This window comes from Biomphalaria glabrata, chromosome 15 (genome assembly GCF_947242115.1).
Source record: "Biomphalaria glabrata chromosome 15, xgBioGlab47.1, whole genome shotgun sequence".
Classification (NCBI taxonomy): Eukaryota; Metazoa; Mollusca; class Gastropoda; family Planorbidae; genus Biomphalaria; species Biomphalaria glabrata.
The window spans coordinates 20,205,839-20,229,396 of record NC_074725.1 but is presented as its reverse complement, the minus strand read 5'-3'; the positions used below and the strand labels follow the sequence as shown (position 1 = coordinate 20,229,396).

The 23,558-nt window shown below is 36.7% G+C and overlaps 1 protein-coding gene across 3 annotated transcripts in view; it reads left to right on the top strand.

Annotated features, from left to right (window-relative positions):
* Window positions 1-23,081, top strand: part of LOC106071704 (uncharacterized) — a 212,782-nt gene extending 189,701 nt beyond the window's left edge. For all 3 annotated transcript variants that reach the window (XM_013231865.2, XM_056012920.1, XM_013231867.2), the window contains 4 exons: window positions 1,594-1,713; window positions 6,210-6,333; window positions 12,027-12,125; window positions 12,851-23,081. In XM_013231865.2, the coding sequence (XP_013087319.2) occupies window positions 1,594-1,713; window positions 6,210-6,333; window positions 12,027-12,125; window positions 12,851-13,067 (560 nt within the window). In that variant the 3' untranslated portion in view covers window positions 13,068-23,081. The remainder of the gene's footprint in view (window positions 1-1,593; window positions 1,714-6,209; window positions 6,334-12,026; window positions 12,126-12,850) is intronic.
* Window positions 23,082-23,558: the final 477 nt, after the last annotated feature.

Below are 23,558 nucleotides of genomic sequence, written 5' to 3'. Positions count from 1 at the left end.
TCCTTTTAAATGGAGAAACCCTAGTCATGGCCTAATGTAAGCAGCACTTGAAGGGGGTTGGAGGTGACTGGTTGTAGTCGCTGTAGCAAATTTACACAGACATTCGGTGCACAGAAGTTGAGTTATTTGAAACAATAATATCGTCGGCATCGTACGAGAAGCATAGATTACATTACTTTACCTATTGCATCCAATGACTAAATGGTCAGATTACATTACTTTACCTATCGCATCCAATGGCTGAATGGTCAGATTACATTACTTTACCTATCGCATCCAATGACTGAATGGTCAGATTACATTACTTTACCTATCGCATCCAATGACTGAATGGTCAGATTACATTACTTTACCTATCGCATCCAATGACTGAATGGTCAGATTACATTACTTTACCTATCGCATCCAATGACTGAATGGTCAGATTACATTACTTTACCTATCGCATCCAATGACTGAATGGTCAGATTACATTACTTTACCTATTGCATCCAATGACTAAATGGTCAGATTACATTACTTTACCTATCGCATCCAATGACTGAATGGTCAGATTACATTACTTTACCTATCGCATCCAATGACTGAATGGTCAGATTACATTACTTTACCTATCGCATCCAATGACTGAATGGTCAGATTACATTACTTTACCTATCGCATCCAATGGCTGAATGGTCAGATTACATTACTTTACCTATCGCATCCAATGACTGAATGGTCAGATTACATTACTTTACCTATCGCATCCAATGACTGAATGGTCAGATTACATTACTTTACCTATCGCATCCAATGACTGAATGGTCATATTACATTACTTTACCTATCGCATCCAATGACTGAATGGTCAGATTACATTACTTTACCTATCGCATCCAATGACTGAATGGTCATATTACATTACTTTACCTATCGCATCCAATGACTGAATGGTCAGATTACATTACTTTACCTATCGCATCCAATGACTGAATGGTCAGATTACATTACTTTACCTATCGCATCCAATGACTGAATGGTCAGATTACATTACTTTACCTATCGCATCCAATGACTGAATGGTCAGATTACATTACTTTACCTATTGCATCCAATGACTAAATGGTCAGATTACATTACTTTACCTATCGCATCCAATGGCTGAATGGTCAGATTACATTACTTTACCTATCGCATCCAATGACTGAATGGTTAGATTACATTACTTTACCTATCGCATCCAATGACTGAATGGTCAGATTACATTACTTTACCTATCGCATCCAATGACTGAATGGTCAGATTACATTACTTTACCTATCGCATCCAATGACTGAATGGTCAGATTACATTACTTTACCTATCGCATCCAATGACTGAATGGTTAGATTACATTACTTTACCTATCGCATCCAATGACTGAATGGTCCTCACAACAACAAGTATTGTCACTCCCATCACATTACAAGTGGACAAGTTGCTTACTTTTAGTATAATGGATCCCTCAATGCGAGGGATTTGACTTGCATGTTGTACCATAAGAATGGGTCTATATTATTACTATTCATGCTATGGTATTGAATACATTATTTAATTTTTTCCTTTCCATAGGTACAATGAACAGGTGGGACAAGTTATCCAGGCAAGATGCTCCGAGCAATAACTCCAAAGTTCTAAAGCCGGCTGCTCACCTCATGTACATTAACCAGGACATGACGAATGTGGCACAAGGTGAGCTACTGCCCCTTTTACTATCGCTCTATGGAGTTAGTTCCCTTCGTCTAAAAAAAATTAGCCAATATAAAGCAGAGTTTCTTAAGCTTTTAGAGTTGTGCCCACTATCTTAAATTAATAAATTCGTTCTCGCCCCCTTAAGCAAGCCGAAGGTTTGAGTGAACGCTGCAAGCTCCCATGGAGAACATAAGAATTTCAAAAAATGTGATGAAAAAGATACTTAAAGACACCAAATTCTAAAACAATGACATATTTTTTGTGCATATAAGTAAAAAAAAAAAAAAAAAGTAAAGTTTTCCTTTCAGACCTTACGAATTATATGGCAGATAATCAGTTTCTGTGGCCCACGGTTAACCAGGGTGTCATATGGCCAGCACAATGACCAACCGCCTTTACTTTCCCTAACTAATGTCAGTTACCCATTAGAGCTGGGTGGACTCAGAGGCACTCACAAATCACGGAATTAAAAATCCAAGTCTACACCAGGATTCGAACCCAGGACCGCGTCTAGGAAACCAGCCGCTCTACCCCTCAGCCACCGCGCCTACTTTTGAGCATATCTAATAACAATATGTTTAGAATCTAAATGTACATAATGAACGGTCGTTACAGTTAGCACGTTTAGTCTTTTTTGAAAATAGTGCGACAAGCGTTTGTTTTTTTCTACATTCTAAGGTTCAGAAATTCATTTTTCCTGGCGTTTATAACGCATTTTTTTCCTAATAGTCAACCGCGTCAAATAAAATATAAGGCTAAAACAGAAACAGTAAAATAATGATGTGAGGGACATTCCAGGTAGATATAGTGCACATATAATTCAGGAATATGCGGTATTATCGTAAGATTATCTCATCGTGTTAAGAATGAAGATCTTTCTTTTTTTTTTTTTGTCACGCAAAAGTCGTCCACAGAACGATGTAGCCAGCTGGTAGAAATCTGGCCGTTTTGGCGTTAAAAAAAAAAAATTGAAAGGAATTGCATTGGCGGAGACGTTTTGAAATATCTACTATACACATTTTTTAGGCGATACTTTTTCAGGAGCCTCTCGCGAAAACGGTAAACATTTTAAAAGGTCCTTACTAGAAAATGTAACACAAGTCTTTTATTTTAAATATTTTTAAATATTTAACTTTTTAAAACATTGGTAATAATGTAATAATGTAATTTTACTTGCTTTTATTATTCATTGGTTTTCTCTTTCTAGCTTTCTGTATCACTGTCTCTCATATTCTCCCTCTTGCCCCCCTCTCTCTCTTTCTCTCTCTCTTTCTCTCTCTCTTTCTCTCTTGATACACATCTCTCTTGTTCTTTCTCCCACTCTTTGGGTTCTCTCTCACTTGCTTTTTTGTCTTTCTATCTCTAGCATACACGTTTTCTCTCCCTTTCTCTCGTTCTTTCTCTCTCTCTCTCTCTCTTCTTTTTCTCTCTCTCTTTTTCCAAACTCTCAATGTAATTTTTCCCATACATATTTGTTTTGTCCATTGTGTATATCGGTTAATGTTAGAATTTGTTCTAGTTTTCTACCAGGCAACTAGCAATGAGTTGATGCTGTTGCTTTTTTGTTATCTCTCCCCCTCCCCTTGGGGTCAATTATGTGACTTTTTTTTTGGGATGAACCTACGTTGTGACTCCCACCCCTTGCGTTCGTTTCCTTCTCCAGGTATTTTTCTGACCCTTTTCCTGTGTCAGGGATATACCTTCCCTTCATTCCTTTGTGCAATGATTCTCAAACCGGAAACTACACAAGTCTACTGTACGGCGTAACCAAGTTCAAGGTTACCCATCAAAGTAATGAGTAGTGATAGACATGAACGGTGAAAAAAACAACAGTAAAACGAAGGGACTTCACTCTAGTCATTTTATTTGTTTAGTCGTTGTTGTCGACGCTAACAAGAAGGGAAAAAAAGAATCTCGCTTTATTAGTATTATTAATTTTGCATCTGTAGTGGCCATAATAGCTGGTATCTAAAGGTGAATTCGTGTAGACTTGAGTGTAAAAAAAAAAAAGATTTTGTCATGGATTATAACTTTAATTATGATCAATTTCTGGGGAGGCATTATATTACTTGGCGTGAGACAATGACATTTTGTCATGTTTTTGACGAGGTAAAACCTTTTGATCTACTGAAAAAAAGAAACCATTTGGAGAAGAAGGTATAAGAATGGGAGATATAATCACATTAAACACTTTAGCTTCCTAAATTTTCAAAGGCATAAAAAATATCTAATACTCAATGATTAAATGTATTGATCTACTATTTGAAATCACTGAGAGATTCGCATTTTTTTTCTAAAACTATATACAAAAATAATAATCATTGTTGTTAATATAAAATGTATTATCTGATATAGTCGCTTCTAAAAACTGCCTTTAGATTCAATTGGGCCAACACTTCGACATCAAAAGGAGGACAGTCGACGATTTTATTGGGATCGCCAGTGGCGTCACTAGGGTCGGTGTCGGTGCGGCTAGCTCTGTGTATCCCGCCCCCCATCCCCCGCGTAAAAAAATAATTTTGTTAAACCATAACAAATAGAATGAAGTACCTACATTCATTGAATGTGTCATGCAAGTGTCAAATGATAGTTCTATTTAACAGTTGGTAGTTGTTACGACACAAGACTCTTAGAAAATAGTACATAAAAAAAATAAACAAATACTCTCAGGTTCCAATTTAAAAATACATTAATTAATGTTATCACAAATTAGGTAAACATATTAGTTTCAACTCGCTTCATGTTCATATTTTTTCTCGCTTCCACTTTTTAACCTCCCTTTCATTCAATATCCAAATTCGCACCATTTTCATTCACACCATGCTGCGCTAGGACCGTAACAGTAGTTAGTGTCATTTTATCAGTAATGGACTTTATTCACCAATCGTAAACAAACAACATTTAGCCACGTGATTCTCTATCTCTTCTATATAAATAACGTAATCCATAAAGGCTGTCACGTGATACGTTTTCTTCATTGTTTTATCAATATTATCACGTGGCTAAATGTTGTTTGTTTACGATTGGTGAATGAGGTCCATTCCTCCTTAGGGTTAGGGTTAGACCTTGTGGTCTATACTCTATAGGACAGGTGATGTAAAGCTCACATGTTTCTGTGGCCTCCGGTTAACAAGGTGTCATGTGGCCAACCGCCTTTACTTTTCCTCAACTAATGTCAGGTACTCATTAGAGCTCGGTGGACTCAGGCACCCAAGGATCCCGGAATTAAAAATCCCAGTCTTCACCAGGATTCGAACTTGGGACCCCGGTTTGGAAGTCAAGCGCTTAACCGCTCAGCCACCGCGCCTGTCATTTTATCAGTTTTTATTGTACATTAAAATGTATGATTATTAGAAACAGAAGCATGAACAGAATATGTTTTTCTTTATCAGATATTAATGACGTTAAGCTGAGCTAAAGCTGTTTTACACTAGACCAGTGTTTCTCAAACGTGCTCACACAATTGTAGTCTGTTTTCCCCCTTACTCAACTCTAGGGTCTGTGTGGGCGCACGTACATGAGGAAAAAGCTTCCGAGAGGCTGGTAATCGTTAAAATAAAATAGATGAAAGTGAGTTGCATGAGTAGATATGCTGAGACCTCTCTTATGTTCTCATTGCTCTCTACAACGGAGTATAGTCTCTTTATGTACTTGTGATCACTGCATTGAATGGTTACAATAGTTTTGAACTAGACCAAGTGGTGTCAAAACTATGTTTAGGTTTAGCTTCTACATCCATTCTGACAGGCGTGTGCCCTCCCCCCTTTACCCAATGTCTCGCCCCCAATTGTTTCGTTTTCCTTTCTATTTTTTCTTTTTACTGCTTTCTCTCTGTATCTCTTTTTACTGCTTTCTCTCTGTATCTCTATTTACTGCTTTCTCTCTGCATCTCTTTTTACTGCTTTCTCTCTGTATCTCTTTTTACTGCTTTCTCTCTGTATCTCTTTTTACTGCTTTCTCTCTGTATCTCTTTTTACTGCTTTCTCTCTGTATCTCTTTTTACTGCTTTCTCTCTGTATCTCTTTTTACTGCTTTCTCTCTGTATCTCTTTTTACTGCTTTCTCTCTGTATCTCTTTTTACTGCTTTCTCTTTGTATCTCTTTTTACTGCTTTCTCTCTGTATCTCTTTTTACTGCTTTCTCTCTGTATCTCTTTTTACTGTAACGTTTTTTAAAACTATATTCTTTTTTTTCTTTCTTTTTACTATGTGTTCTTCCTATAGGCTACATTTCTCTATTTTTTTTCCTCTTTTCATTTCTGTTTACATCTCTCTCTTCTCTTATCTTCTCAACATTTTACTCCTTTCTCTTTACTTTCTTTTTCCTCTTCTACTTTCTCTTGTTTCTTTTTTTTTGTTTGTTTCAAATGAATTCTGTCTTCCTTATTTTCTGTACATTTTCTGTTGTTAGTAAACTGGTGTTGGTAGTTTTCTCTAACCTTGACATATATCTAATCACCACGTTCTATGTATCCAACCCCCCCCCCCCCCTTTCCAGTACACGGACGTCAGTATACTATAGGCAAGTGGCTCCACGACGATGACATCGCCTTTACGTACCAAATAGACTACAGACATGGCCGGCTGGTCATTCCTGAAGATGGCCACTATTACATCTACAGGTTAGTTGTTTTTTTCCTGTACGCATGCACTACTTGTAGAACGACTGGCTCATCTCGTAGATAAATGTGACTGAGGAGCCTGTCCTCGCAGGTTAAGGTGACACTAATTTTTGTTTGGCTCGCTTTTCTTCCAGAGTTGAGACCAATGCTTTTTTTTTTCGCTGTTCATAGCTTTCTTGAAGAGATTAGAAACAGGTATAATACAGCTATTGGACCCCACGATGACCTGCTAACCACTATCAAAAAACGTAAACTCAAACTCTAAGGCCACATCTCAAGGTCCTCAGGTCTCACTAAGACCTTCCTTCAAGGAACAGTGCCAGGAAGAAAATGAAGAGGAAGTCAGAGAAAGCGATGGGAAGACAATACCAAAGAATGAACAGGCCTGTCAGTGAATGAAATTCTATCCAAGGCAAAGGGCAGAGAACAATGGAGAAAGGCGGTTGACAGATCTTGTGTGGTGCCCCAACGGTCCAACGGACTAAGGGGTAGGTGAGGGTGAAGCTTTCTTGGCCATCATCCGTCTCCAAATAGTGCGGTCTAGGCTTTGCCTTCCCACTGGTCAGCATCAATGCCCACTACTTTGAATTCCCATTTGATTACATCCGTGTGTCGAAAGGCTGGTGTGTGTGTGTGTTTAGTGTTTGTGTGTCTGTGTGTGTTCTGAGTGAATGAGTGAAGCCGTAGAAAGTCAGTGAGGGGTAAAAAGTATGGGATAGAGACTTTCTGTTCAGAGAAGGCGACAACGAATATTGAGGCAGAAGAGAGAGAGAGAGAGGAGGCACGAAAAAATAAGGAAAGGAAAGAGTGAAAGATGTAATAAAAAAGAGAAGAGGGTGCGTAATGAAGCCGCAGATCATCAGTTCAGTTAGACTCGAATTAGGGAGGCAAGGCCCTGTGACTCAGGGGTCTGAAATGTATATGTCCCCTCCCCATACCAGACTAAGATACTCTATAGGCCTAAGCCTAACTACCTCAGAGATAATATGAGATGATAAATCAGTTAATAAAGACCCCTGTACAGTGAATTTAAAGATGTAGCGTAGTAATTATTTACCCGAATGCCCTTGGGGCTGAGTGGCCGAGTGTTAAAACGCTTGGCTCCCGAATCGAGAAGTCTCGAGTTTGAATGAAGATTCAAATTTTTAAGCTTCACTATTTCTAGAGCGCCTGTAAATTCACTCGACTCACTTTGGTTACGATTGGTCGTTGGTCTTGACCATAGAAACAGATGAGCTTTACATCATCTGCCCCCCCCCCCCCCCCATTGGAGTGCAAACTCTTATCCACATGTCGCCAACGTTGCATGTTTCTATGAAGACAGTTGTAGATCTATATTAGAAATACTTATCTGAGTGACTGTGTTGATACACATATTTAGGATCACGTGTGTGCTCGCACGCGCGGTGCTCTAGTCATTACCGGTGTAGTTACGCATCGATTGGTCTAGTAGTCTTGTCAGTTGGTATTTTGAAGAGAGTGGAAAGCCAAGTAAGTACTATAATTGAAAGATCGCTTTGACAGTAGATGCGCGCCCCCCCTCCCCCTTCACCTAGTTCTGTAGATAATTGCACCATGGTACTACCTCAGTAACTCCACTAGCGGGGCAACATTGCTGGAGTTGACTCTTCTTCCAATGGGACAGAATGCGCAATTAGGACATTAAGGGAAGATAATTACTACGCTACATTAAAAAAAAAAGAGATTGTTATCGCATTATTCTTATTTTATCTTTAAATTCAATGTCTCGTGCAAAGGTCCTTATTAACTGATTTATCATTTCATATTATCTCTAAGGTAGTTATCATCTACTTCAAGGCATATGACAATTATAAAACGTATGAGACACCGGCTTGTTTAAAAAATAGAAAGTTCCTTATCGCGTTATTTTCCAGATGGTTCCAGAAATTGCAGGAAAGAATTTAGAATAAAAATTTGGAGCTATTTCGTTTCCACCTTCACAGAATTATAATGAAAAACATTTGTATTCTAGATTAAGTATTTTAAATAGAATTGTGCAGTGGCGTAGCTAGAGTATATGATGCCTGGTGCGGTGTGTGCCTCATTATGATGCCCCCCCCCCTAAAAAAAAAACACTAACTAATTAATAACATTGCAAAACCTTACTTTTTTTTTGTTCAAAATAATATGCATTCATTAATAAAATATTGTTAATTCACTTTTACATAAACATACTACAAATAAATTTTACGCGCTTTCTTGCTGGCAAAAGTATCAATAATTTTATCGAAATCCATTTTTCCGCCAACTCTTGTTCAAAGGACAAAATGGCCAAAATTAATGAGTCGTTAATTTGTCATCGTTGATGGCAAGTAATTCTTGATCAGTTTAAGTTTGGAAAAACTTCTCTCGCATGTAGCGACGTTCACCGCAATAGTCAAAAATATGCGAATCATAATTACGATATTCGGGACTGAATCATCTAGCTGATTTTTTTTCAAGAGCTCAACAGGTCCTTGATTTAAAAGTGCGGAGGCTTCTGATGAAACTGTGACACACCGTTGAAGCCTCTTTCGCTCCAGCAGAAATTCGTTTTTATCAACGTCTGTAGGAGTACTATCGAGAATGATTTCGACCTGAGGATTCAATAGCTGGGAAGGCGACAAAAATTCATATCTATCTACTACATTATGAAGTTGCTCGAATCGGGTGATTATTTCTTGAACAATCCTGTCCAAGGTAGAATAAATTTCCCTTCGTAGCTCTTCTTTGTGTGTAAGTACAGAGTCGTCACTTTTCTCACCAGGCATCTTTTTTTATGGCCAATACGTTTTTGAGGCTTTGTACTGATTCTCAGATCTGACCACACGCTTTCGTAAATATTGTTCCCTACTCTCAGGCGAACTTCAAGTTCCCTCCAAGCAAGCGATGACTGAATGTGAGCTCTGCTGATCTCATGTTTTTCTGTTTTCGGGGATAACCTCCACCACTCATTGAATCCATCTTTGGATTTAAATGAAGATTTGGTACTTGATCTTGTTGAGAAGAGTATGCAGAGGAAGCAAAATAAGGATTCTTTTTTTTTTTGGCGAATAACACATCCACTTTCTAAGAACTTTCTCGTCGTTTGACATTTGCCGGAAAAACCAAGCCTTTCAAAGCTTTCTAGCCTTTTCTTTTGCTGATTCTTGATGTCTATACGCCTCTCTGAATTGAATGTCCATACGCTGAACTGTTTCAGAACCTTGAGTGACAAGGTGTATGCGAATATTATCTGTGATGACATCAGGCCTATCTCCAATGTCGTTCAGTCTAGAGTTTATTATCCTGCTTTCTGTATTGTTTACACTGTCTGGTGGTTCAGCTTCTTCAGTAAGAATTTTTGAGGAATGTACTAAAGACAAGCTTGTCTCTAGAACCTGCGGTATTGAAGTATTTTCTTCTTTTTCATCATTCAGGATGTCGGCCTCATCATTTTTTTCTGGATTCAATGATAACTGTCTCATCTTGCTTTGTTGCTTTTAATTGTTCAGTTTATTCGTACCCAATAACAGCTCGCCTATAGTCTGTGGACTCTGGCAATGATGTGACTTGAAATTGTCTCGATGCTTCTTTAGACTTAAGAAATTTTAGAAACGCACCTCACTGCGGTCAAAGAAACTACTTTATGCGGATGACATTGTCCTCTGGTCAACCGGGAAGAAAGCCGACCAAACACAGGCGGCATTACAAGCAGACATCCAAACCATCTCCTCGTATTGCGACAAATTACAGATTCATATAAACGTTGCCAAAACGACCTGGTCCCTGTTCAGCCTAGGGATCGACATTCTTAAGGCTCCATTCGAGCTTAAACTCGGTGGGCTGCGACTCCAACGTGAAAACACGCCAAAATATCTAGGGGTAAACCTAGACAGAAAGTTGTCAATGCTCCAGCACGTCCAGGAAGTTGAAAGAAAAGCCTCGGAGAAGTTAGCGTTACTAAGAAAGCTGGCCAGCACAAAGTGGGGTGACAAAGCTTACATGCTACGCACATTGTACTTAGGGGCAGTCAGATCACAAATTGAGTACAGCTATACAGTTCAAGTATGTGCTAGTAAAACTGCCCTTGAATCACTCGACCGAGTATAATCACAGGCACTAAGGTTTATTTGTGACACCTTTCGGACAAGACCCAACAAACTCTGCTGAAATCTTAACAAACGTGGCCCCTTTACATTTAAGGAGGGAGAGGGCGATACTTACTGCCTACGAGCGCTACAAAAGGGGTGACTCTAGGCTACCCACCACAATCTTAGTGCAACAGTGGAGAGAGAGGAACCGCATAAAAATGCGATCGTTCCTCCACATTGCGGCCAATTTGTCAAAATCAGCTGGGCTCTCCACTGATAGAATTTCTATTAGAAGAATTAGTACTTGCCCTCCGTGGAGGAGATTTCCGGCCCCACAAATAAACATGTCCCTTATAGGGCAAGAGGGTGCCACCAAGAGGCGATTAACACCTGCCATACTCCAAAACTTGGCATCAGCTACACTAAAGTTCTACCCATCAGATGCCATTTTCTATTATACCGATACGTCGGTAATGAGGGACCCCGATAGATCTGGGTATGGGGCCCTTATAGTCTACCCAGACCGGACAGAACCAGAGATGCCGATTTCTCCGTCTGAGCTTAAAAGGGTTTTGAGGCGCCAGCCAAACTAGTCAGTCTTGAGCACTGTTCATCATTTTGTTTACGTTACAGTATTATAATTAACTAGTTAGTTTTAAAAAACTCGTAGAAAACAAAGGTTAGCTTATTAAAAATATTGAAATTTCAATAGAATTATTTCCAAAATTTAACTATAAAGAATCATAAAGAAATGAATAAACTAAGACAATTGTTTAGAGCTAGAGTTTAGTAATATATTTGTAAACTCAATATCTAGATTAAACCAGTGGACTAAACAATGAAGTAAAAAAAAGTTGGCCTATCTTCTTCTTCTTCTTTATATTACAGAGCATTGATCAGTGTAGTAACAATATGTACCGTGTGTCTGAAATAAATCTAGTAAATTAGATACAAACTGTTCTATAGCTTACATTGTATGGAAGAAATAGTCAAGGAGATGAAACAAAATAGCGACATGACTAGTTTATAAATTGTTACTTCATGTTTAAAATACAGTAGTTTATGTTTGTTGGTGTCCATACAATTAGCCGTTTTTACTGAAACGCTCAGGGAAATAGAAAATTAATACACACAGGGGGAATTTTGGTGCCCCTCTCCACTTGGTGCCCTGTGCGGCCCGCACCACCCGCACATTGGTAGCTACGCCACTGGAATTGTGAGAATACTCTAGAAGCGTTCACGTATTCTGTTCACTGTTTATAGTGTAGATTTAAATGAAGTGATTTGACGCTATTTGTTTATGGAAATGGCGTTACAACAATAACTCGTGTTATGGAAGCAGGTATCTAATTATCTTAATAACCTGTGTTGGTTCCAAGTTAATGACGTATATAGCTTAAAACCAATGACCTGTGTTGGTTCCCAATTGACAATTTATATAACTTAAAACCAATGAGCTGTGTCTGTTCCCAGTTGACAATGTATATAACTTGAAACCAATGAGCTGTGTTGGTTCCCAGTTGACATTATATATAACTTGAAACCAATGACCTGTGATTTTTCTTTGAAGTTGAAAATGCATATACTTTATAACATGGAATTAATGGTTTTTATTTTCAGTCAAATCTCCTTCATAGAAATGTTTGATGTCCAAAACAATGAGGCCTACGGCAGCAGAAACGGGCCTGAGGGACCCAGTCTTTCCCACTACCTGTACAGGTAAGATTCGGTTCACTGTTCCGCAGGAGTCACGTGACCTATATGGGAGCTAGATCTGCAAGGCGCTATGCCGAACAGCCGAATTTCTCGCCAGGGCAATACTGGAGGAATGGTCCCTGTTGTCCTATTGCCATCAGCGGCTCGCAGTTCTGAATCGGCTGTGCACTAAACTTAAATTAGACCCTGTGAACTGTAGACATGAACCTGTCTTAACGTTGTTCAACTATAACTTTAGTCTGGCTGTAGGCTTTCTAACTTTGGCATTTCCACTTGTCATATGCTTTATGTCATTTCCACTATGTGTGTGACATGTGGTGAATAACAAATGGTACTTCATGGTAAGGGGGTGGGCTATGAGTCTTGGGGCTCGAAAGGTCAGATTTCTTGGCTGTCCGTTGCTTTCTTTAAATTATTTTTTTTATTCTGCTTTTTCAATTAAAAGAATCATAAAAATGTCAATTTATTGTAAGATCTTCACAAACCTAAGGAAAACATTGTTTTACAGAGCTCATTTCTAAGATTACACTCTCCTTTTCTATCTATCTATCTATCTATCTATCTATCTATCTATCTATCTATCTATCTATCTATCTATCTATCTATCTATCTATCTTTCTATGTATATATCTATCCATCCATCCATCCATTTATCTATGTATCTATCCAAATATGGCTTTCTTTTTCTGCCTATATGATTATCTCCCTCACTCTTTACTCTGCACCAGGTACAATATTCTCTACCACAACGGGGGCGAGGAAAAACTTGCCCAGAACTCCATCACCAAATGTTGGGGGCAGAGCAAGACCTTTGGGGAGTACACCAGCAATCTGGGCGCCGTCTTCTATCTCCGCAACGCCGACGAGATCTTCATCAAAGTGTCCAACATCTCTATGATCTCCTCGGACCCCAAACTCAGTTACTTTGGACTTTTCAAAGTTTAACCTTTCTGTCTGTTGTGTTGGTACTCAAGAACCGGAACTGATGCTTTTTGAGAGCGGAGTGCTTTCCCCCTTGGAATCTTCTTCGAAGAGAATGGGCAATAACTTGATGTAATTTACGTTTCCTGACTGCCATACACAGAAGGTGAAACGACAGACGTTGATAATTGTATAAACATTGTTTTAGATTGTTTAAAAAATTCCTATTGCTTTGATCAGACGCTTATACAATGGTTATTGGCTATTTTCTGTAAGATTATGTAACGATGCGTGGTGTTAGTATTTCCCTCATTTCCTATCTAGTGACACTGGTTTGTGTTTTTGTTTAATTGAAGAGCGTTAGAGAATTATTGAGAGATTGCGTGTACTGAGTTATCTATATTGTTTTTTTCAATGTGTTCTTTGCCATTGACTCTACATGTAATCGCAATGTATTTGCCAATGACTGCATGTAATCGGAATGTATTTGCCAATGACTCTACATGTTATCGGAATGTATTTGCCTATGACTTTACATGTAATTGAAATGTACTTGACAATGACTCTACATGTAATTGAAATGTATTTGTCTATGACTACATGTAATTGAAATGTATTTGCCAATGACTCAACATGTAACTGAAATGTATTTGCCAATACCTTTAATTGGAATGTTACCTTCGTGAATTAGAGTGCCAGCATCACGATGGCGTGACCCAATAATGCAAGTCTCTCGGGATTGTATTCAGACCTAAGATGTCATCAATTTTTCTTTGTTCTTTTTGCGCATGTGCTGAATATGATGATATGAAATGAGCATTAACATTGCCAGGTTTTCAAGAAAGTGGAGTGCATTTATTTATATTGGAGAAATTTTGTGATGTGATTTTTTTTTAAATTGTACTACAACAGTCAATTGAAACTCTATTTCTATAGCTTGAAGAAGATTGTATTTATTCTGTTACATTACTAGGCGAAAACGAATGCAAAATTTTGAATGGTTGCAAAGATTTTTTTATGGTGGATGTCTGTTGGTTACCGTAGCCTGTGCAGTTTGTTTGTTTTAAATAGAACTGCCACAAAATGTTTGTTTGTATAATGTATTACATGTTTCGGATGTTCCTTTTAGAGTTGAAGATAATTTACTTCCTAGTCCAAACTTCCCGCAATATACTGGGGGATGGGAGCCTGCAATGTTTGAACCTGGAACCCCATAAATTCTAATAAGGTCCTCTCCCTCCCTCTCACTATCTGTTCCCTCTCACTATCTATCTATTTATCTATCTATCTATTTTATTTTTTTTAACTACAGACTGGGTCACACTGATAATATTTATACTAGTAACGTAGAATTTAAAGTATTGTAATATTTTTAAAAAAATCATTTTTGGTGGACAATGAAAGACGGTGATATTCCAATTTTACTTGTGAAATAATGTTGTTGTTGTTTAAATATAAAATAGAAATATGAATGACATCTTTCATTATACCTACATGTTTCAACAGTCCAACACCAAGCCAAAAAGTCTCTTTATCAGCATAAACTTTGATGTAATAGTTTTACACTTATACAAGACTAGCCGGATATAACCCGCGGGCCTTAGTTGAAATATTACTGATCTACTGGTTTGAATTTAGATCTATGTCAAACATGGAGAATGTTACCTTCACATTTTTTTTCCTTGCCACAAAAATAAAAGAAGAGTGTGAAAATGGGTTTACCCGTTCAACAGACATATTCATGTCAAATAGAAAATGATGTGAAAACGGTCGTACCCGATTTGTTAAAAAGTTTGGCAAATACGGCTCCTTAGTTTGATTTTAGTTCTCAATATTTCTTCTCCTTCACATAAGACAAAAAACGTAAATTCCATGTTTTCACAACAATTAAGGTTAACAGGAAAGGAAGTGGCGATGGATTGGTCACACCCTTAGAAAAGATACCAACAACAGAGCTAGACAGGCCTTAGAGTGGAACCCCCTCGGAACAAGACGTAGAGGAAGACCAAAACAGAACTTGATGAAACGGAGAGAACAGGAAAGAGCTGGGAAGCCATTAAAAAACTGACCAGAGACGGTGGAGCGTGGCGTGTTTTTACTGAGGCTCTATGTTCCATGAGGAACTAGCAAGAGACCGTGGAGCGTGGCATGTTTTTACTGAGGATCTATGTTCCATGAGGAACTCAAAGGAAAGATGATGACGGTCAACAATCTCCAAAAATTGTTCAAACTTGACGATCATTGGGTTGTCTAATGCAGGGGTCGGCAACCTTTTGAGTCGGAAGAGCCAAAAATTAGAATTTACACAATTTTAAAGTTTTTAAAGAGCCACAACATTTACATTTTTTCTTAACAACAATAAATAGTACTCACACAATATTTAATGAAAAAAAAAAGCGATTATATTTATTCATATATAATTAGTGTTTTTCACAACAAATTATATAATATACATATCATGTATTAGATAATTATTATTTTTTTATTTCGGTATTAACTAAAGAAGTTCAACATTTACTTACAACACTAACTTGTACTTCACTAACAAACAGGTGAGCAAACAAATTCATGGGGGAGGGTGGTGGTGACAGGCGAGTACAAGTGGCTCAGAGATAGAATCGGCGCCTAATTTTCGTTAAACGATTCGGAACTATTTTTTTCAAATGTTTCGATAAAATAAATAATATTTGCGTATGGAACTAAAGAGCCACAGCTTCACACCCAAAGAGCCGCATGTGGCTCGCGAGCCGCAGGTTGCCGATCCCGGGTCTAATGTCATCTGTTATAGACACATGTATGTACAAGAAGTCCTTGATATTGAGATTTTCTAGACAATTAAAACCATGAATTGTTAAAAAAATATGTAATTTAAATGTCCTTAAAGGTCATATATTTGTGTTATATAATTGGTGAACAAATTTAATAATAATAAACATAATTGGTACGAATCGTGGTGTTGAACTGTCCCTGTTAAAAATTGGTCTATTTCCTTTAGGTTCATTTGGTGTGCAAGAGATTTCGTGTATGTATGACGTGGCCTTTTTTTTTTTTTTTTTTGTTTTGAGCCTAATGTGTTGTGTTTCTGAAGTATTTCGTTTCAATAAAGGAAAACTAGAAGCCTCGTATGTACATTTAGGATTGCAAAACAATGTATTGAAAATGTTTTTTTTTTGTTGGCGTTAAAGTCTGCTTCAAGCTCTGTAAGAGCCCTCGAGATGCACAGACTATTTCTTATAATACTTAGGATCTGCTTCTTGAAGTGTATCATCATTCAGAGGCGTATCCTTGGAAGAAGCACGCTTGTAATGTACAGAGGCGTAATCTCCAAACAAACACGTTAGTACTCGCCTTATCAACATTAGGAATGGTCTTTACAGAAGGAGCTGTCTTCTTTACAAGAGGAGAGTCTCTTCTTCTGAGGAGCCGTCTTGTTCACGGAAACAGTTGTACTTACGGGAGAGGCTATCGAGGCGAACGATTCTTTACTTTCATCCCAACTCTCCCCCAAGTTGTCAAGGGAATATGCTGGAGGAGAATTTCATACAAGTAGACTGTGTTATCAGGTCAGGACAATGACGTTCAAACTAGGTATGGACGTGTATACGAGTTTTGCAAAATATATATATATATATGTAAGTCCAACTTATCGTGGTGTGAGTCCTTTAAGTTATAAGGCCGATGCTGCCCAGCATTGTTTTAAACAAACTAAGTTTCTACAGAAACCCATATTATAATAATATTTTAAAATATTGAGATCTAATTAACGTTTTTTTAATACTGTAGGTGTAGTTACAGAATGGCCCACGCTGTAAGAAGTCTGTGTAAGGCAACTAAGATACCCCCCCCCCTCCCACGCTTTTATCAAACATTGCTTCCACCTCATTGGACAGTTTTGTCTTCGCCCTTGGATAGCATGGCTTTTATTTTTCCTCAAACCCCCCCCCCCCTCCTTATTCATTCCAGAGATCCCAGCATCCATTGCTATTGCCATTCATCTGTACAAAGCCAACACGTTTTTTTTTTTTTGCCCTTTTGTTCATGTGTATTTCTTTTTGTGTAATGGATCATACTATGAAGGATAGTTTATCTTACAAGAGTTGTAATGTTGGCATTGTCGTGATAAATATATGCATACATTTCTGTTACAACAATTAGAACACCTTGTAGTTATATTTTAATATGTATAGAAAGAGAATCACCCGCCAAATTCATATAAGTTAGTTGAATGATTGTATTTTAATGTAATGTACCTTAAATCGTGGCTGAGCATTAATAGCAATCGTCTGAAATTCTAAAAGCATGGTTTGGGTCTGATATAATAGTATACGCCTGCATTACCAATTATAGTTCATTAATGTCTATACCGAATATTGTGATCTTATTAACAAGTTTGTACCGTTGCTTGCAATTTAATTTTTTTTTTTTTTTTTTTGGAGAACGAAAAGGTAAAGCTTGTTTGTCTTAGTCTATTGGTAATAATTGGTATGTACATTTAAGCATGTAATTTATTATTATTATTTTATTTTTTTAATTTTGGCTGTGAATTGCTGGAATTGAACGCTATTATTTATTGCCCCGTGAGAATTATCCCCCTTACTATTAGTAACAGATAACAAAAGCAGATGGAAAACGACTACATAATAACATTTTCACCGATTTATATGTTTTTCGCTTTGTGATTATGAGTTTACAATGATTTAGTTTTTTTTGTTGTTTACGCGTCCTTATTGTTATGTTATTTTCAAGAAACAATATTGAATTAACTCAGTGATGCCTAACCTACGACCCGCGGGGCATATCCGGCCCGTAACTAGATGCCACGCGGCTTCCGTAACTTCTTCTCACGCTGCATGATGTAGCCGGTAAGAATCGAGTATACTTTACTGGAGCGTTTTTCTTTTCTGTAGGTCATAGGACTAGGATCTGTGGGTCATTTGTCTAGGATCTGTAGGTCATTGGACTAATATTTGAATGTAACCAATAAATTGAAACATTAAAATAAAGGCATTAAAAACGCTAGAGTTTGATCTACTCATAGAATTCACCTTTTGAACTATCGTTAAATTCTCGAAGACAAAACGACACGAGTGGCTGCTAGCGTAGAGGACGTTTCTTAGATGTCATGTCACGTGACCAATGTTTGTTAAACACTTTAAAGAATCGTAAATTCGATATAATCGTTACTCCGATTATTCCCGAGTTCGATATTTTCTTAGTTCAATACATTCTTTCTCATCCAAATGCAGATACTTTCTTGACTTTATATATAATTTTGTTTCATGTTATATTAGTCTAAAAAAAAATGAATTCATATTAACAGCGTCTAAAGATAGTGTTTATATCTTCGCTTAAGTGGCGTCCCTTGAAATGTAAATATTTTAATTTTAGCAGCGAACGTCTTTTGAGTTTATATTCGTTTGAAGCTGGGTTATTTGTTAACATGTATCTTATAAATTGAAGTTTTAAAGAAAGGCGTAATTAGATGTTCGTCTGGAGAACCCAGGTACGAAAACACAAGCATCCTGGCTATAACGTTTTGAGTTGGAGTGTATTTTACTGATTGGTAAGGACAAGTGTGATATGACTTAATGAAAGAACTAAGTCAATGAAATAATAGTGACTTTTGTGATTAGTTATCTGTTTAATTACCATCATCAAAGTTATCTATTTCTGTTCTACCGCGGGGTAGTCCTAATCACTTAAAAGATAACATTTTTTTTTAAATCAAGTACATTTTTTTAAAACTTTGATGACAAATTGTGTGTCAATTTTTTTTTTGGACATTGGACTAAGTTCTGGAGGTCTTTCGACTAAAATCATAAGTCATTTGGCTAAGATCTGTAGGTCATTGGACTATCATCTGTAGGTCATTAAACTAAGATTTGTATGTCAATGATCTACGATTTAGTGGGTCGTTTGTTTAAGATACACAGTTCATTGGTCTATGATTTTATGTCATTAAATAAGATCTGTAGGTCATTGGTCTAAGATCTGTAGGTCATTGGACTAATATTTCAATGAAGTGCATGATCTGTATTTCACTAATACACATACTCAAGAACATTTATTTTTATTGTCGTAAATATTGAATAAATTTTAAATACTTGAATGAAATGCAGTGATATGGAAACTGAATGATGTGTATGTTTTACTTGACAAGCATCTCCATGTGATGCGGTAAAGGTAGCATAAGCACTGCTACAATATGCTGTCATGCTGCCACCAACTTTAGATCAAGTTCCAACCGTTTTTCTACTACAGGGGCGAATCATTTTTTTGATAGTCCACTCGTCAGTCTGGTACAAATTTGGTACATGTTTTTTTTATCTCCCACTTCCCGTCCTGGACTCAAGTTGACACTTTGCACAAGTATTTATTGTCCCTAACACATAATGAATCAATTAAAAAAATCAACCAATTAGTTAAATAATGTCCGATACATGGCGGCCCTTCGATTCAAAGAAACCGTACCTAATCGGTTCATGGAAGGTAAAAACCCTGAATCAAGGCGGTAAACTGGCCTAACCTTTAAAAGAGTTTGTTGACACCTACCAGCTTGACGTCCTAATATTTAATTTGTTTTTATTTTGAAAAAGGGAAATAAATCTTACCATGAGAGATAAAGTATTTTTATATATTTTGCTTTTTTATTTTTTCGATAGTGGCACAACTTAGGAGGACGTTATCAATTATTTGTTAGATTATACACATAAATAGATTTGTACATCGTAAGTAGGTGTCGATTTGAGAGAGGATAGCGTACCCATAACTATCAAAAGTTATGCATAGCCCAAAATGGTAGATTGAGGTTTTAAAATACACCGATTTTTCACCACAGGTAGACAAAAATCTAAATCTAATTGTATTTTCAAATGTCATTAAACTTTTAGTTTACGAGATTATGCATAATATTTATAATCCATTCAGCATGTTCTGCGCATTATTAACACTTCACTTATGTTAAATGATTTGTATACAATTTATTATCGGCCATAATTATTTTTTTCGTGTATCAATTTATCTAGGCGGAAAATACAAATGGATGTTGAGGCGTTGTTATAGTTGAAAGATCTAAAACAAGTGTGATTGGTCGGCTGTAAAGCTGTATCTTTTTTTGTGATTGGTTACCTGCAAAACTATATATACTTCATGTTTATTTTTCTTTACAACTATCTAAACCTGTTAGTTATTGGCTGATCATTCATCAATAACGATTTGCGATTGAATGTATTTAAAACTATTATTCTTTGTGATAGGCTGAATATTTAATGTACTTTTTTTATAGCTAATTCTTTATTGTCGCTGTGTAACCAAATTTTTTTGTATTATGTTTGTGTGGTCCAGCTGTTTCTGCTGACCGATCGCTCTGTCCAGTTCAATACTGACTATTTCGTGTGGACAATCTCCATATCTATACATAATCTTATTTATCTTCGTAAACATGTCATGGTGAGTTCAATAGTCTGCCATGGTGGAAGTGGAGTTGGTGCAATCCCTGGATCCCTAAACTCGTTTTCTGATCACATGTCAATGTGATTTTATTGGCTTAATATTTTCTCTACGATAAGATACACACACACACACACACACATACACTCACAAAGGAACGGGCACGCACACTCGTATCTTCCCAGATTATTACTGAAGATCTCAGTGACATATCCGGGCCTGTCTCAGGTCGTCTAAGAAGACAGCAGAAAGCACCATTGGGCAGTCGTTGCAGTTCGAAACGACTTAAATGTATGCAAAAATACTTCTTACGTTGCAGTTCTCTTGACTTAAAGGAAACTTACAAAGGACATATGTAAGTCAATCCTGAACACTGTAAGAATGCCATGTGTTAAATGTATCTTTGATTCATTGTTTTATATGGACTACTACTTCTTGTTTAGTGACCACTGATTACATCATATCCTTTAGAACGTTACTCCTTGACTATGAGACTGACTTGACCACTGACGTGCTTAGGTCTCTAAATACTTAAATCTAAATATTGATAAAAACTTGCCCCTTTTAGCTCTTGAATCAATGCAACAGAGATTGTTAGAACATTTTCTTTGCCCTATTTTATGCAAATTCCTACAACCAATATAATGTTGCATTAATACCACTCTTTACAATGTTAAAATCCCTTCATGGAGGCACGGTATCAGCAACAATGATGCTAAGCTCTTTCTTCAGTTCGTTAAAAAAAACACATTTTGTTCAATTACATTTTTGGACATGACACTAATACATAACGAATGACTTTAAGACAAGGCTGTCTTACTCTCCATAGTTTGACTTCTCTTAGTTGTGCTGCGATTTAAAGCAACCATCAATTTTGAAATGTGTTTTAGACTTTGCATCTCATTTTTCAGCGAAACTCCTTGCGTCTGTGAAAGTTTCGTATTCCATTTAAAAAAAAAATCATTTTTAACTTTACTTATGAATAGAGTTTCTTGTATAACGCATACCATCATTTAATTCACCTCATAATGTGTTTGACTATATACCAATGAATTCATGTTCATATGCAGTAGCTTCAGCATTCTCTTGAACACACAAAATTCCAAATCCTGCCCAGTTGACGTTTGTCTATTGAATACATGTGTATTGAGCATCTTGTATTGAGCGTCTTGTATTTAGCATCATGTATTGAGCATCTTGTATTGGAGTGCAAAAAATGTCTACGAAATTTTGTCAATAATTTTTAAGCTCCGGTAATATTTCAAGCAATCATTGAAGGCTTTTACTTCCACCATTCTATAGTTTTTGGTCATTTATTTTTTTTTAGCTATTTTGTTTTAGTAGTAATAGGTGATGTTATTTTTTTTAAATAATAATTAATGACATAGTTAATTTTAAATTCAAAGATTTGTTTTCACCACATTGGATGAGTAAGAATGAATATGACGCTTAAAACGCAACTCTTGATTTTTAAATTATCCAGCGAATCGTATGCCTACATAACGTGACCTTTTTTCGTTTACTGTTTTGCAAGATTAATTTTAATTTGTGAAAAACTACCGTACATACTCCCCAGCACCGGAGAATGGAGAGAGAGTAATTATTTTTTTCATAATCTGTTTTTTAAAAGTGTAGATATATCCATTCAATTGCGTCGTCCAAAGCATATTTCATATAACAAGTTGAATTAAATTTTAATTCTTTTTGTTAGTATTTTATTTCGATATGTTAGCATTGACATCACACTTGAGAAGTGACTAATCAGTCATACGTGCTCTTTTATACATTTCTATAGACCGGACTTGTTTGAAAAGAAAGTTTACAGTAGACAGCATTCCGATAGTCTCGATAGTAAAGTTGTTTTTTTTCTAATCAAAGAAATGTCATCTTTATATATATATATATATATACATACTCTTCATCTTTAAAACTTGGTCAAAATTAATTGTTACGTTATCTAGCATCTGTAACAAATAGTCACATTGTGAGCCATCAACATTTCGCTTAGATTGAAGACATTTACGTTTGATTCCCTTGGACGAACTGGGGTTACAAGAAGCTCAAAAAGTTTTGATTGTGAAATGTTTTACATTAAAAGCAACTTCGTAACGCGTCACTTACAAAATCGTATGTGACAATTTTTTTTGTCGCCTGAGTTTTCATTTTATTCACCAGCCCTAACAATTTTGTTTTTTTTTTTAGTTTGTAACGCAAGTCTGAAAAAACAATGGGGGAAACTTGTTCAGTCACTGTTGAAGTATTTGTCATGAGCTGACCTAGGACCACCATGTCCTTGCTAACATCTGTTTGACGTTAACTAATCCTTGTTATTTCTTGTTCTCCTAATTCAAATGATGTACATGTTTATGTTTTCTGGCCTGCCAGAGAATGGATATAAAGAGAGCTTGGTGACTTTAGGGACAAAAGATCATTGACTGAATTTCGGAGGTCCTGATTGTTGGTGTTTGTGAAATGGATGATTTCAATTATTATTTTTTTATCCTTATATTATTTTGTATCTCTTTGCTTTTATTGAATAACTCTTATTATCTGAAATAAATAAATGATGTGATATTTTTTCCAAACAAATGACTTGTTGCAATACTTTAGTTTTTGCGAATGTTTGTTTTTATAAATGTTTTACTTTTTTTCGAATGTCCCATCACGGCCTCAGATTCTGAAGATAAAACATCCTAGCCCAAACCTCCCGCAGGACATCGAGGATGAAAGCGGATAGGGTTTGAACTCTGTCTCCATGTAGGCATGAATAAAATATAAGTTTTTATAAGACTGGCATTATGTGTTGGCTCGTGTAGCTGCAAGGCGCGTTCAACTTGTGCGATTTTGGGTTCTTCAGGGCGCCTCTAATGGGTACCTGACATTAGTTGGGGAAACGTAAAGGTGGTTGAAGATTTAGGACTTCAAGGGTTAACATATTTAGTCAGTGTATCTTACGATATAAGTAACTTTTATTAACCCATTGGCACCTATAGAATCTGACTTGATTCCTGTGCATGTTGTCTAAGTAATGTTAATATAATGATCTATTTAACAGTAATAGTTTCT